The 15,554-nt window shown below is 45.2% G+C and overlaps 1 protein-coding gene across 1 annotated transcript in view; it reads left to right on the top strand.

The window, feature by feature from the left end:
- Nucleotides 1-410: 410 nt before the first annotated feature.
- Nucleotides 411-15,554, top strand: part of LOC124029157 (MAP7 domain-containing protein 1-like) — a 22,143-nt gene continuing 6,999 nt past the window's right edge. The window contains exons 1-4 of the mRNA XM_046340975.1: nt 411-538; nt 723-955; nt 6,344-6,558; nt 7,130-7,231. Coding sequence (XP_046196931.1) covers nt 411-538; nt 723-955; nt 6,344-6,558; nt 7,130-7,231 — 678 coding nt within the window. The remainder of the gene's footprint in view (nt 539-722; nt 956-6,343; nt 6,559-7,129; nt 7,232-15,554) is intronic.

The following is a 15,554-nucleotide window of genomic DNA, read 5'->3' as shown; positions in this document are numbered from 1 at the left end:
CAGTTTGGAACTCGGTAGTGAGGACCATTCTACTACCAATGTTTGTCTATGGAGATTGCATGGCTGTGTGCTCGATTTTTATACACCTGTCAGCAACGGGTGTGGCTGAAATAGCCGAATCCACTCACTCTGCTTTATACTGTCTTACGGGCCCTGGTCTATGGACCCTAATACACTCATTTGAAGTGGTGTCCACATACTTTTGTATATATAGTGTATATATAAATCACACGACCATGTGTGACAATAAAATTAAAAAAAGAAATGTACACGTTGAGGCACGTTCAACAAGTTGTTCCTTTGGTTAATTTATGGCCTTTATCACCCCTCATTCGTGTGTGTCTCTCTGTATTTGTGTGTGTAAGGATAAAAATAGGGACTCAGTCAGAAAGTCTTGGAGCAACCTCTCCATGCCTCTGACCACGCCCCCTCTGACCACACCCCCCTCTGGCCACACCCCTCTGACCACACCCACTGCCAACATGTCCCGGTCGCCACAGAAACAGCAGAGTGGAGTGACAGCGCCCTCGCCTGGCAGGTTGGTGGAAATAGCAGCTCATAGAGAACAGATAATTCTAATATCTCTAAATTACGCCACTAGACTAAACGACCTCATCTCTCTGTTACAGTTAGTGGGTCATAACCTAACGCTCTGGATAAAAGTAGTGCACTATGTAGGGAACAGGGTGCCATTTCATCTCCTCTTTCACCCCCTCCTCCAGACCACCCCAGAGAGAGAAGCCGTCCCCTCGCCCCTCCACCCCCAAGCAGCTGTGGTCTTCCAGTGGGGGGGATGTGGGGAACCTCAGGCCCAGTAGGACGGTGCCAGAGGGCCTGTCCTTGTGTCTGATTGGACCGCAGTCAGCAGGAGGACCTGAGGGAGACCACGGGGGTCTGACCCCCTCCCAGCCCCACCCTCAGACCCTGGGCCAATCCAGAGCCAGCCCAAACACAGGCACAGTAGTACACACAGGCACAGTAGTACACACAGACACACAGGCACAGTAGTACACACAGACACACAGACACAGTAGTACACACAGACACACAGTAGTACACACAGACACAGTAGTACACACAGACACAGTAGTACACACAGACACACAGACACAGGAGTACACACAGACACACAGACACAGGAGTACACACAGACACACAGACACAGGAGTACACACAGATACACAGGCACAGTAGTACACACAGATACACAGGCACAGTAGTACACACAGACACACAGGCACAGTAGTACACACAGACACACAGGCACAGTAGTACACACAGACACACAGACACAGTAGTACACACAGACACACAGACACGCAGACACAGTAGTACACACAGACACACAGACACAGTAGTATACACAGATACACAGACACAGTAGTATACACAGATACACAGACACAGTAGTATACACAGATACACAGACACAGTAGTACACACAGTCACAGTAGTACACACAGACACAGTAGTACACACAGACACAGCAGTAGACAGACAGACAGACAGACACAGCAGTAGACAGACAGAACTAGCCACACAGCAGCAGACAGACAGAACTAGCCACACAGCAGACAGACAGAACTAGCCACACAGCAGACAGACAGAACTAGCCACACAGCAGACAGATAGAACTAGCCACACAGCAGTAGATAGAACTAGCCACACAGCAGTAGACAAAACTAGCCACACAGCAGTAGACAAAACTAGCCACACAGCAGTAGACAGAACTAGCCACACACCAGACAGACAGAACTAGCCACACAGCAGTAGACAGACAGAACTAGCCACACAGCAGCAGACAGACAGAACTAGCCACACAGCAGCAGACAGACAGAACTAGCCACACAGCAGACAGACAGACAGAACTAGCCACACAGCAGCAGACAGACAGAACTAGCCACACAGCAGATAGACAGACAGAACTAGCCACACAGCAGCAGACAGACAGAATTAGCCACACAGCAGCAGACAGACAGAATTAGCCACATAGCAGCAGACAGACAGAACTAGCCACACAGCAGCAGACAGACAGAACTAGCCACACAGCAGTAGACAGACAGAACTAGCCACACAGCAGTAGACAGACAGAACTAGCCACACAGCAGCAGTAGACAGAACTAGCCACACAGCAGCAGACAGACAGACACAGCAGCAGACAGACAGAACTAGCCACACAGCAGACAGACAGACAGAACTAGCCACACAGCAGACAGACAGACAGAACAAGCCACACAGCAGACAGACAGAACTAGCCACACAGCAGACAGACAGACAGAACAAGCCACACAGCAGACAGACAGAACTAGCCACACAGCAGCAGACAGACAGAACTAGCCACACAGCAGACAGACAGACAGAACTAGCCACACAGCAGACAGACAGACAGAACTAGCCACACAGCAGACAGACAGAACTAGCCACACAGCAGACATACAGAACTAGCCACACAGCAGCAGACAGACAGAACTAGCCACACAGCAGCAGACAGACAGAACTAGCCACACAGCAGACAGACAGACAGAACTAGCCACACAGCAGCAGGCAGACAGAACTAGCCACACAGCAGACAGACAGACAGAACTAGCCACACAGCAGCAGACAGACAGAACAAGCCACACAGCAGACAGACAGAACAAGCCACACAGCAGACAGACAGAACTAGCCACACAGCAGACAGACAGAACTAGCCACACAGCAGACATACAGAACTAGCCACACAGCAGCAGACAGACAGAACTAGCAGGCACAGTAGTACACACAGACACACAGACACAGTAGTACACACAGACACACAGTAGTACACACAGACACAGTAGTACACACAGACACAGTAGTACACACAGACACACAGACACAGGAGTACACACAGATACACAGGCACAGTAGTACACACAGATACACAGGCACAGTAGTACACACAGACACACAGGCACAGTAGTACACACAGACACACAGGCACAGTAGTACACACAGACACACAGACACAGTAGTACACACAGACACACAGACACGCAGACACAGTAGTACACACAGACACACAGACACAGTAGTATACACAGATACACAGACACAGTAGTATACACAGATACACAGACACAGTAGTATACACAGATACACAGACACAGTAGTATACACAGATACACAGACACAGTAGTACACACAGTCACAGTAGTACACACAGACACAGTAGTACACACAGACACAGCAGTAGACAGACAGACAGACAGACACAGCAGTAGACAGACAGAACTAGCCACACAGCAGCAGACAGACAGAACTAGCCACACAGCAGACAGACAGAACTAGCCACACAGCAGACAGACAGAACTAGCCACACAGCAGACAGATAGAACTAGCCACACAGCAGTAGATAGAACTAGCCACACAGCAGTAGACAAAACTAGCCACACAGCAGTAGACAAAACTAGCCACACAGCAGTAGACAGAACTAGCCACACACCAGACAGACAGAACTAGCCACACAGCAGTAGACAGACAGAACTAGCCACACAGCAGCAGACAGACAGAACTAGCCACACAGCAGCAGACAGACAGAACTAGCCACACAGCAGACAGACAGACAGAACTAGCCACACAGCAGCAGACAGACAGAACTAGCCACACAGCAGATAGACAGACAGAACTAGCCACACAGCAGCAGACAGACAGAATTAGCCACACAGCAGCAGACAGACAGAATTAGCCACATAGCAGCAGACAGACAGAACTAGCCACACAGCAGCAGACAGACAGAACTAGCCACACAGCAGTAGACAGACAGAACTAGCCACACAGCAGCAGTAGACAGAACTAGCCACACAGCAGCAGACAGACAGACACAGCAGCAGACAGACAGAACTAGCCACACAGCAGACAGACAGACAGAACTAGCCACACAGCAGACAGACAGACAGAACAAGCCACACAGCAGACAGACAGAACTAGCCACACAGCAGACAGACAGACAGAACAAGCCACACAGCAGACAGACAGAACTAGCCACACAGCAGCAGACAGACAGAACTAGCCACACAGCAGACAGACAGACAGAACTAGCCACACAGCAGACAGACAGACAGAACTAGCCACACAGCAGACAGACAGAACTAGCCACACAGCAGACATACAGAACTAGCCACACAGCAGCAGACAGACAGAACTAGCCACACAGCAGCAGACAGACAGAACTAGCCACACAGCAGCAGACAGACAGAACTAGCCACACAGCAGACAGACAGACAGAACTAACCACACAGCAGCAGGCAGACAGAACTAGCCACACAGCAGACAGACAGACAGAACTAGCCACACAGCAGCAGACAGACAGAACAAGCCACACAGCAGACAGACAGAACAAGCCACACAGCAGACAGACAGAACTAGCCACACAGCAGACAGACAGAACAAGCCACACAGCAGACAGACAGACAGAACTAGCCACACAGCAGCAGACAGACAGAACTAGCCACACAGCAGACAGACAGACAGAACTAGCCACACAGCAGCAGACAGACAGAACTAGCCACACAGCAGACAGACAGAACTAGCCACACAGCAGACATACAGAACTAGCCACACAGCAGCAGACAGACAGAACTAGCCACACAGCAGCAGACAGACAGAACTAGCCACACAGCAGCAGACAGACAGAACTAGCCACACAGCAGCAGACAGACAGAACTAGCCACACAGCAGCAGGCAGACAGAACTAGCCACACAGCAGACAGACAGACAGAACTAGCCACACAGCAGCAGACAGACAGAACTAGCCACACAGCAGACAGACAGACAGAACTAGCCACACAGCAGCAGACAGACAGAACTAGCCACACAGCAGACAGACAGACAGAACTAGCCACACAGCAGCAGACAGACAGAACTAGCCACACAGCAGACAGACAGACAGAACTAGCCACACAGCAGCAGACAGACAGAACTAGCCACACAGCAGACAGACAGACAGAACTAGCCACACAGCAGACAGATAGAACTAGCCACACAGCAGACAGACAGAACTAGCCACACAGCAGCAGACAGACAGAACTAGCCACACAGCAGCAGACAGACAGAACTAGCCACACAGCAGCAGACAGACAGAACTAGCCACACAGCAGCAGACAGACAGAACTAGCCACACAGCAGTAGACAGACAGAACTAGCCACACAGCAGCAGACAGACAGAACTAGCCACACAGCAGACAGACAGAACTAGCCACACAGCAGCAGACAGACAGAACTAGCCACACAGCAGCAGACAGACAGAACTAGCCACACAGCAGACAGACAGACAGAACTAGCCACACAGCAGACAGACAGACAGAACTAGCCACACAGCAGACAGACAGACAGAACTAGCCACACAGCAGACAGACAGACAGAACTAGTCACACAGCAGACAGACAGACAGAACTAGCCACACAGCAGACAGACAGACAGAACTAGCCACACAGCAGACAGACAGACAGAACTAGCCACACAGCAGCAGACAGACAGAACTAGCCACACAGCAGCAGACAGACAGAACTAGCCACACAGCAGCAGACAGACAGAACTAGCCACACAGCAGACAGATAGAACTAGCCACACAGCAGACAGACAGAACTAGCCACACAGCAGCAGACAGACAGAACTAGCCACACAGCAGCAGACAGACAGAACTAGCCACACAGCAGCAGACAGACAGAACTAGCCACACAGCAGTAGACAGACAGAACTAGCCACACAGCAGCAGACAGACAGAACTAGCCACACAGCAGACAGACAGAACTAGCCACACAGCAGACAGACAGAACTAGCCACACAGCAGCAGACAGACAGAACTAGCCACACAGCAGACAGACAGACAGAACTAGCCACACAGCAGACAGACAGACAGAACTAGCCACACAGCAGACAGACAGACAGAACTAGCCACACAGCAGACAGACAGACAGAACTAGTCACACAGCAGACAGACAGACAGAACTAGCCACACAGCAGACAGACAGACAGAACTAGCCACACAGCAGCAGACAGACAGAACTAGCCACACAGCAGCAGACAGACAGAACTAGCCACACAGCAGACAGACAGACAGAACTAGCCACACAGCAGCAGACAGACAGAACTAGCCACACAGCAGCAGACAGACAGAACTAGCCACACAGCAGACAGACAGACAGAACTAGCCACACAGCAGACAGACAGAACTAGCCACACAGCAGCACTGTGTTGTGTTATTGCTGCTACAACCTGAGGACAGTTCATCATTCTGCTTGTTTCAAACTGTTTTGGTGAATCGTCCACATCACAGCAATCGTACAGCCACGTGACAGGTGTGTGTGTGTGTGTGTGTTTATAGAGTGTGTGGGCAGTCCCACAGCCCAAAGGCCTACAGCTGTCACCACAGACGCAGAGGACGCAGTTCGAATCCTGGCAGAGAAACGTAGACAAGCCCGGGAACAGAGGGAGAGAGAAGAGGAACAGAGGGAGAGAGAGGAAGAGAGGCAGGTGAAGGAGAAGATAAGGAGGGAGGAAGACGAGAGACGAGAGGTGGAGGAGAGACGGCAGAAACAGGTCAGATAAATGGGAACACACTAATGGAGTCGATGAAGGGGAATAGTTTTTATAGAATGAGAATTCATGGACATTTAGTGGCCTTCCTTTTCTCTCTCTCTCCCCCCTCTCTCTCTCCCCTCCCACACTCTCCCTCCCTCTCTCCCCCACCCACCCTCTACCTCTCTCTCCCTCTCTCCCCCACCCACCCTCTCCCTCCCTCTCTCCCCCCCCCCCCTGTCTCTCTCTCTCTCTCTCTCTCTCTCTCTCTCTCTCTCTCTCTCTCTCTCTCTCTCTCTCCCCCACCCTCCCCTCCCTCTCTCTCCCCCCACTGTCTCTCTCTCTCTCTCTCTCTCCCCACCCAACCTCTCCCTCTCTCTCTCTCCCCCCCACCCCCTCTGTCTCTCTCTCTGTCTCTCTCTCTCCCCCCCTCTCTGTCTCTCTCTCTCTCTCTCTCTCTCTCTCTCTCTCTCTCTCTCTCTCTCCCCCACCCTCCCTCTCCCTCTCTCTCCCCCCTCTGTCTCTCTCTCTCTCTCTCTCCCCCTCCCTCTCTCTCTCCCCTCTCTGTCTCTCTCTCTCTGTGTGTTCTCAGAGAGAGGAGGAGAGTCGTAAGAAGGAGGAGGCAGAGCGAGTGAGGACGGAGAGAGAGAAACACTTTGAGAAAGAGGAGGCTGAACGAATGGAGAGGAAGAAGGTAATACACTCCTATCCTCAGGGTTCTCTCTTATCTTACAATACACTCCTATCCTCAGGGTTCTCTCTTATCTTACAATACACTCCTATCCTCAGGGTTCTCTCTTATCTTACAATACACTCCTATCCTCAGGGTTCTCTCTTATCTTACAATACACTCCTATCCTCAGGGTTCTCTCTTATCTCTTATCTTACAATACACTCCTATCCTCAGGGTTCTCTCTTATCTTACAATACACTCCTATCCTCAGGGTTCTCTCTTATCTCTTATCTTACAATACACTCCTATCCTCAGGGTTCTCTCTTATCTTACAATACACTCCTATCCTCAGGGTTCTCTCTTATCTTACAATACACTCCTATCCTCAGGGTTCTCTCTTATCTCTTATCTTACAATACACTCCTATCCTCAGGGTTCTCTCTTATCTTACAATACACTCCCTATCCTCAGGGTTCACTCTTATCTCTTATCTTACAATACACTCCTATCCTCAGGGTTCACTCTTATCTTACAATACACTCCTATCCTCAGGGTTCTCTCTTATCTTACAATACACTCCTATCCTCAGGGTTCACTCTTATCTCTTATCTTACAATACACTCCTATCCTCAGGGTTCACTCTTATCTTACAATACACTCCTATCCTCAGGGTTCTCTCTTATCTTACAATACACTCCTATCCTCAGGGTTCTCTCTTATCTCTTATCTTACAATACACTCCTATCCTCAGGGTTCTCTCTTATCTTACAATACACTCCTATCCTCAGGGTTCACTCTTATCTTACAATACACTCCTATCCTCAGGGTTCACTCTTATCTTACAATACACTCCTATCCTCAGGGTTCACTCTTATCTTACAATACACTCCTATCCTCAGGGTTCACTCTTATCTTACAATACACTCCTATCCTCAGGGTTCTCTCTTATCTTACAATACACTCCTATCCTCAGGGTTCACTCTTATCTTACAATACACTCCTATCCTCAGGGTTCACTCTTATCTCTTATCTTACAATACACTCCTATCCTCAGGGTTCTCTCTTATCTTACAATACACTCCTATCCTCAGGGTTCTCTCTTATCTTACAATACACTCCTATCCTCAGGGTTCTCTCTTATCTCTTATCTTACAATACACTCCTATCCTCAGGGTTCTCTCTTATCTCTTATCTTACAATACACTCCTATCCTCAGGGTTCTCTCTTATCTCTTATCTTACAATACACTCCTATCCTCAGGGTTCTCTCTTATCTTACAATACACTCCTATCCTCAGGGTTCTCTCTTATCTTACAATACACTCCTATCCTCAGGGTTCACTCTTATCTTACAATACACTCCTATCCTCAGGGTTCACTCTTATCTTACAATACACTCCTATCCTCAGGGTTCACTCTTATCTCTTATCTTACAATACACTCCTATCCTCAGGGTTCACTCTTATCTTACAATACACTCCTATCCTCAGGGTTCACTCTTATCTTACAATACACTCCTATCCTCAGGGTTCACTCTTATCTTACAATACACTCCTATCCTCAGGGTTCTCTCTTATCTCTTATCTTACAATACACTCCTATCCTCAGGGTTCACTCTTATCTTACAATACACTCCTATCCTCAGGGTTCACTCTTATCTCTTATCTTACAATACACTCCTATCCTCAGGGTTCTCTCTTATATTACAATACACTCCTATCCTCAGGGTTCACTCTTATCTCTTATCTTACAATACACTCCTATCCTCAGGGTTCACTCTTATCTTACAATACACTCCTATCCTCAGGGTTCACTCTTATCTCTTATCTTACAATACACTCCTATCCTCAGGGTTCACTCTTATCTTACAATACACTCCTATCCTCAGGGTTCACTCTTATCTTACAATACACTCCTATCCTCAGGGTTCTCTCTTATCTTACAATACACACCTATCCTCAGGGTTCACTCTTATCTCTTATCTTACAATACACTCCTATCCTCAGGGTTCTCTCTTATCTTACAATACACTCCTATCCTCAGGGTTCACTCTTATCTTACAATACACTCCTATCCTCAGGGTTCTCTCTTATCTTACAATACACTCCTATCCTCAGGGTTCTCTCTTATCTTACAATACACTCCTATCCTCAGGGTTCACTCTTATCTTACAATACACTCCTATCCTCAGGGTTCACTCTTATCTTACAATACACTCCTATCCTCAGGGTTCACTCTTATCTTACAATACACTCCTATCCTCAGGGTTCACTCTTATCTCTTATCTTACAATACACTCCTATCCTCAGGGTTCACTCTTATCTTACAATACACTCCTATCCTCAGGGTTCACTCTTATCTTACAATACACTCCTATCCTCAGGGTTCACTCTTATCTCTTATCTTACAATACACTCCTATCCTCAGGGTTCACTCTTATCTTACAATACACTCCTATCCTCAGGGTTCACTCTTATCTTACAATACACTCCTATCCTCAGGGTTCTCTCTTATCTTACAATACACACCTATCCTCAGGGTTCACTCTTATCTCTTATCTTACAATACACTCCTATCCTCAGGGTTCTCTCTTATCTTACAATACACTCCTATCCTCAGGGTTCTCTCTTATCTCTTATCTTACAATACACTCCTATCCTCAGGGTTCTCTCTTATCTTACAATACACTCCTATCCTCAGGGTTCTCTCTTATCTTACAATACACTCCTATCCTCAGGGTTCACTCTTATCTTACAATACACTCCTATCCTCAGGGTTCACTCTTATCTTACAATACACTCCTATCCTCAGGGTTCACTCTTATCTCTTATCTTACAATACACTCCTATCCTCAGGGTTCACTCTTATCTTACAATACACTCCTATCCTCAGGGTTCACTCTTATCTTACAATACACTCCTATCCTCAGGGTTCACTCTTATCTTACAATACACTCCTATCCTCAGGGTTCTCTCTTATCTCTTATCTTACAATACACTCCTATCCTCAGGGTTCACTCTTATCTTACAATACACTCCTATCCTCAGGGTTCACTCTTATCTCTTATCTTACAATACACTCCTATCCTCAGGGTTCTCTCTTATATTACAATACACTCCTATCCTCAGGGTTCACTCTTATCTCTTATCTTACAATACACTCCTATCCTCAGGGTTCACTCTTATCTTACAATACACTCCTATCCTCAGGGTTCACTCTTATCTCTTATCTTACAATACACTCCTATCCTCAGGGTTCACTCTTATCTTACAATACACTCCTATCCTCAGGGTTCACTCTTATCTTACAATACACTCCTATCCTCAGGGTTCTCTCTTATCTTACAATACACACCTATCCTCAGGGTTCACTCTTATCTCTTATCTTACAATACACTCCTATCCTCAGGGTTCTCTCTTATCTTACAATACACTCCTATCCTCAGGGTTCACTCTTATCTTACAATACACTCCTATCCTCAGGGTTCTCTCTTATCTTACAATACACTCCTATCCTCAGGGTTCTCTCTTATCTTACAATACACTCCTATCCTCAGGGTTCACTCTTATCTTACAATACACTCCTATCCTCAGGGTTCACTCTTATCTTACAATACACTCCTATCCTCAGGGTTCACTCTTATCTTACAATACACTCCTATCCTCAGGGTTCACTCTTATCTCTTATCTTACAATACACTCCTATCCTCAGGGTTCACTCTTATCTTACAATACACTCCTATCCTCAGGGTTCACTCTTATCTTACAATACACTCCTATCCTCAGGGTTCACTCTTATCTCTTATCTTACAATACACTCCTATCCTCAGGGTTCACTCTTATCTTACAATACACTCCTATCCTCAGGGTTCACTCTTATCTTACAATACACTCCTATCCTCAGGGTTCTCTCTTATCTTACAATACACACCTATCCTCAGGGTTCACTCTTATCTCTTATCTTACAATACACTCCTATCCTCAGGGTTCTCTCTTATCTTACAATACACTCCTATCCTCAGGGTTCTCTCTTATCTCTTATCTTACAATACACTCCTATCCTCAGGGTTCTCTCTTATCTTACAATACACTCCTATCCTCAGGGTTCTCTCTTATCTCTTATCTTACAATACACTCCTATCCTCAGGGTTCTCTCTTATCTTACAATACACTCCTATCCTCAGGGTTCTCTCTTATCTTACAATACACTCCTATCCTCAGGGTTCTCTCTTATCTCTTATCTTACAATACACTCCTATCCTCAGGGTTCTCTCTTATCTTACAATACACTCCTATCCTCAGGGTTCTCTCTTATCTTACAATACACTCCTATCCTCAGGGTTCTCTCTTATCTTACAATACACTCCTATCCTCAGGGTTCTCTCTTATCTTACAATACACACCTATCCTCAGGGTTCACTCTTATCTCTTATCTTACAATACACTCCTATCCTCAGGGTTCTCTCTTATCTTACAATACACACCTATCCTCAGGGTTCACTCTTATCTCTTATCTTACAATACACTCCTATCCTCAGGGTTCTCTCTTATATTACAATACACTCCTATCCTCAGGGTTCACTCTTATCTCTTATCTTACAATACACTCCTATCCTCAGGGTTCACTCTTATCTTACAATACACTCCTATCCTCAGGGTTCACTCTTATCTCTTATCTTACAATACACTCCTATCCTCAGGGTTCACTCTTATCTTACAATACACTCCTATCCTCAGGGTTCACTCTTATCTTACAATACACTCCTATCCTCAGGGTTCTCTCTTATCTTACAATACACACCTATCCTCAGGGTTCACTCTTATCTCTTATCTTACAATACACTCCTATCCTCAGGGTTCTCTCTTATCTTACAATACACTCCTATCCTCAGGGTTCACTCTTATCTTACAATACACTCCTATCCTCAGGGTTCTCTCTTATCTTACAATACACTCCTATCCTCAGGGTTCTCTCTTATCTTACAATACACTCCTATCCTCAGGGTTCACTCTTATCTTACAATACACTCCTATCCTCAGGGTTCACTCTTATCTTACAATACACTCCTATCCTCAGGGTTCACTCTTATCTTACAATACACTCCTATCCTCAGGGTTCACTCTTATCTCTTATCTTACAATACACTCCTATCCTCAGGGTTCACTCTTATCTTACAATACACTCCTATCCTCAGGGTTCACTCTTATCTTACAATACACTCCTATCCTCAGGGTTCACTCTTATCTCTTATCTTACAATACACTCCTATCCTCAGGGTTCACTCTTATCTTACAATACACTCCTATCCTCAGGGTTCACTCTTATCTTACAATACACTCCTATCCTCAGGGTTCTCTCTTATCTTACAATACACACCTATCCTCAGGGTTCACTCTTATCTCTTATCTTACAATACACTCCTATCCTCAGGGTTCTCTCTTATCTTACAATACACTCCTATCCTCAGGGTTCTCTCTTATCTCTTATCTTACAATACACTCCTATCCTCAGGGTTCTCTCTTATCTTACAATACACCCCTATCCTCAGGGTTCTCTCTTATCTTACAATACACTCCTATCCTCAGGGTTCTCTCTTATCTTACAATACACTCCTATCCTCAGGGTTCTCTCTTATCTCTTATCTTACAATACACTCCTATCCTCAGGGTTCTCTCTTATCTTACAATACACTCCTATCCTCAGGGTTCTCTCTTATCTTACAATACACTCCTATCCTCAGGGTTCTCTCTTATCTTACAATACACCCCTATCCTCAGGGTTCTCTCTTATCTTACAATACACTCCTATCCTCAGGGTTCTCTCTTATCTTACAATACACTCCTATCCTCAGGGTTCTCTCTTATCTCTTATCTTACAATACACTCCTATCCTCAGGGTTCTCTCTTATCTTACAATACACTCCTATCCTCAGGGTTCTCTCTTATCTTACAATACACACCTATCCTCAGGGTTCACTCTTATCTCTTATCTTACAATACACTCCTATCCTCAGGGTTCTCTCTTATATTACAATACACTCCTATCCTCAGGGTTCACTCTTATCTCTTATCTTACAATACACTCCTATCCTCAGGGTTCACTCTTATCTTACAATACACTCCTATCCTCAGGGTTCACTCTTATCTCTTATCTTACAATACACTCCTATCCTCAGGGTTCACTCTTATCTTACAATACACTCCTATCCTCAGGGTTCACTCTTATCTTACAATACACTCCTATCCTCAGGGTTCTCTCTTATCTTACAATACACACCTATCCTCAGGGTTCACTCTTATCTCTTATCTTACAATACACTCCTATCCTCAGGGTTCTCTCTTATCTTACAATACACTCCTATCCTCAGGGTTCACTCTTATCTTACAATACACTCCTATCCTCAGGGTTCTCTCTTATCTTACAATACACTCCTATCCTCAGGGTTCTCTCTTATCTTACAATACACTCCTATCCTCAGGGTTCACTCTTATCTTACAATACACTCCTATCCTCAGGGTTCACTCTTATCTTACAATACACTCCTATCCTCAGGGTTCACTCTTATCTTACAATACACTCCTATCCTCAGGGTTCACTCTTATCTCTTATCTTACAATACACTCCTATCCTCAGGGTTCACTCTTATCTTACAATACACTCCTATCCTCAGGGTTCACTCTTATCTTACAATACACTCCTATCCTCAGGGTTCACTCTTATCTCTTATCTTACAATACACTCCTATCCTCAGGGTTCACTCTTATCTTACAATACACTCCTATCCTCAGGGTTCACTCTTATCTTACAATACACTCCTATCCTCAGGGTTCTCTCTTATCTTACAATACACACCTATCCTCAGGGTTCACTCTTATCTCTTATCTTACAATACACTCCTATCCTCAGGGTTCTCTCTTATCTTACAATACACTCCTATCCTCAGGGTTCTCTCTTATCTCTTATCTTACAATACACTCCTATCCTCAGGGTTCTCTCTTATCTTACAATACACCCCTATCCTCAGGGTTCTCTCTTATCTTACAATACACTCCTATCCTCAGGGTTCTCTCTTATCTTACAATACACTCCTATCCTCAGGGTTCTCTCTTATCTCTTATCTTACAATACACTCCTATCCTCAGGGTTCTCTCTTATCTTACAATACACTCCTATCCTCAGGGTTCTCTCTTATCTTACAATACACTCCTATCCTCAGGGTTCTCTCTTATCTTACAATACACTCCTATCCTCAGGGTTCTCTCTTATCTTACAATACACACCTATCCTCAGGGTTCACTCTTATCTCTTATCTTACAATACACTCCTATCCTCAGGGTTCTCTCTTATCTTACAATACACTCCTATCCTCAGGGTTCACTCTTATCTTACAATACACTCCTATCCTCAGGGTTCTCTCTTATCTTACAATACACTCCTATCCTCAGGGTTCTCTCTTATCTTACAATACACTCCTATCCTCAGGGTTCACTCTTATCTTACAATACACTCCTATCCTCAGGGTTCACTCTTATCTTACAATACACTCCTATCCTCAGGGTTCACTCTTATCTTACAATACACTCCTATCCTCAGGGTTCACTCTTATCTTACAATACACTCCTATCCTCAGGGTTCTCTCTTATCTTACAATACACTCCTATCCTCAGGGTTCACTCTTATCTTACAATACACTCCTATCCTCAGGGTTCACTCTTATCTCTTATCTTACAATACACTCCTATCCTCAGGGTTCTCTCTTATCTTACAATACACTCCTATCCTCAGGGTTCTCTCTTATCTTACAATACACTCCTATCCTCAGGGTTCTCTCTTATCTCTTATCTTACAATACACTCCTATCCTCAGGGTTCACTCTTATCTCTTATCTTACAATACACTCCTATCCTCAGGGTTCTCTCTTATCTTACAATACACTCCTATCCTCAGGGTTCACTCTTATCTTACAATACACTCCTATCCTCAGGGTTCACTCTTATCTTACAATACACTCCTATCCTCAGGGTTCTCTCTTATCTTACAATACACTCCTATCCTCAGGGTTCTCTCTTATCTCTTATCTTACAATACACTCCTATCCTCAGGGTTCTCTCTTATCTTACAATACACTCCTATCCTCAGGGTTCACTCTTATCTCTTATCTTACAATACACTCCTATCCTCAGGGTTCACTCTTATCTTACAATACACTCCTATCCTCAGGGTTCTCTCTTATCTTACAATACACTCCTATCCTCAGGGTTCTCTCTTATCTCTTATCTTACAATACACTCCTATCCTCAGGGTTCTCTCTTATCTCTTATCTTACAATACACTCCTATCCTCAG

Source organism: Oncorhynchus gorbuscha, unplaced genomic scaffold (genome assembly GCF_021184085.1).
Source record: "Oncorhynchus gorbuscha isolate QuinsamMale2020 ecotype Even-year unplaced genomic scaffold, OgorEven_v1.0 Un_scaffold_5670, whole genome shotgun sequence".
Classification (NCBI taxonomy): domain Eukaryota; kingdom Metazoa; phylum Chordata; class Actinopteri; order Salmoniformes; family Salmonidae; genus Oncorhynchus; species Oncorhynchus gorbuscha.
This window is presented reverse-complemented; position numbering and strand designations above follow the sequence as displayed.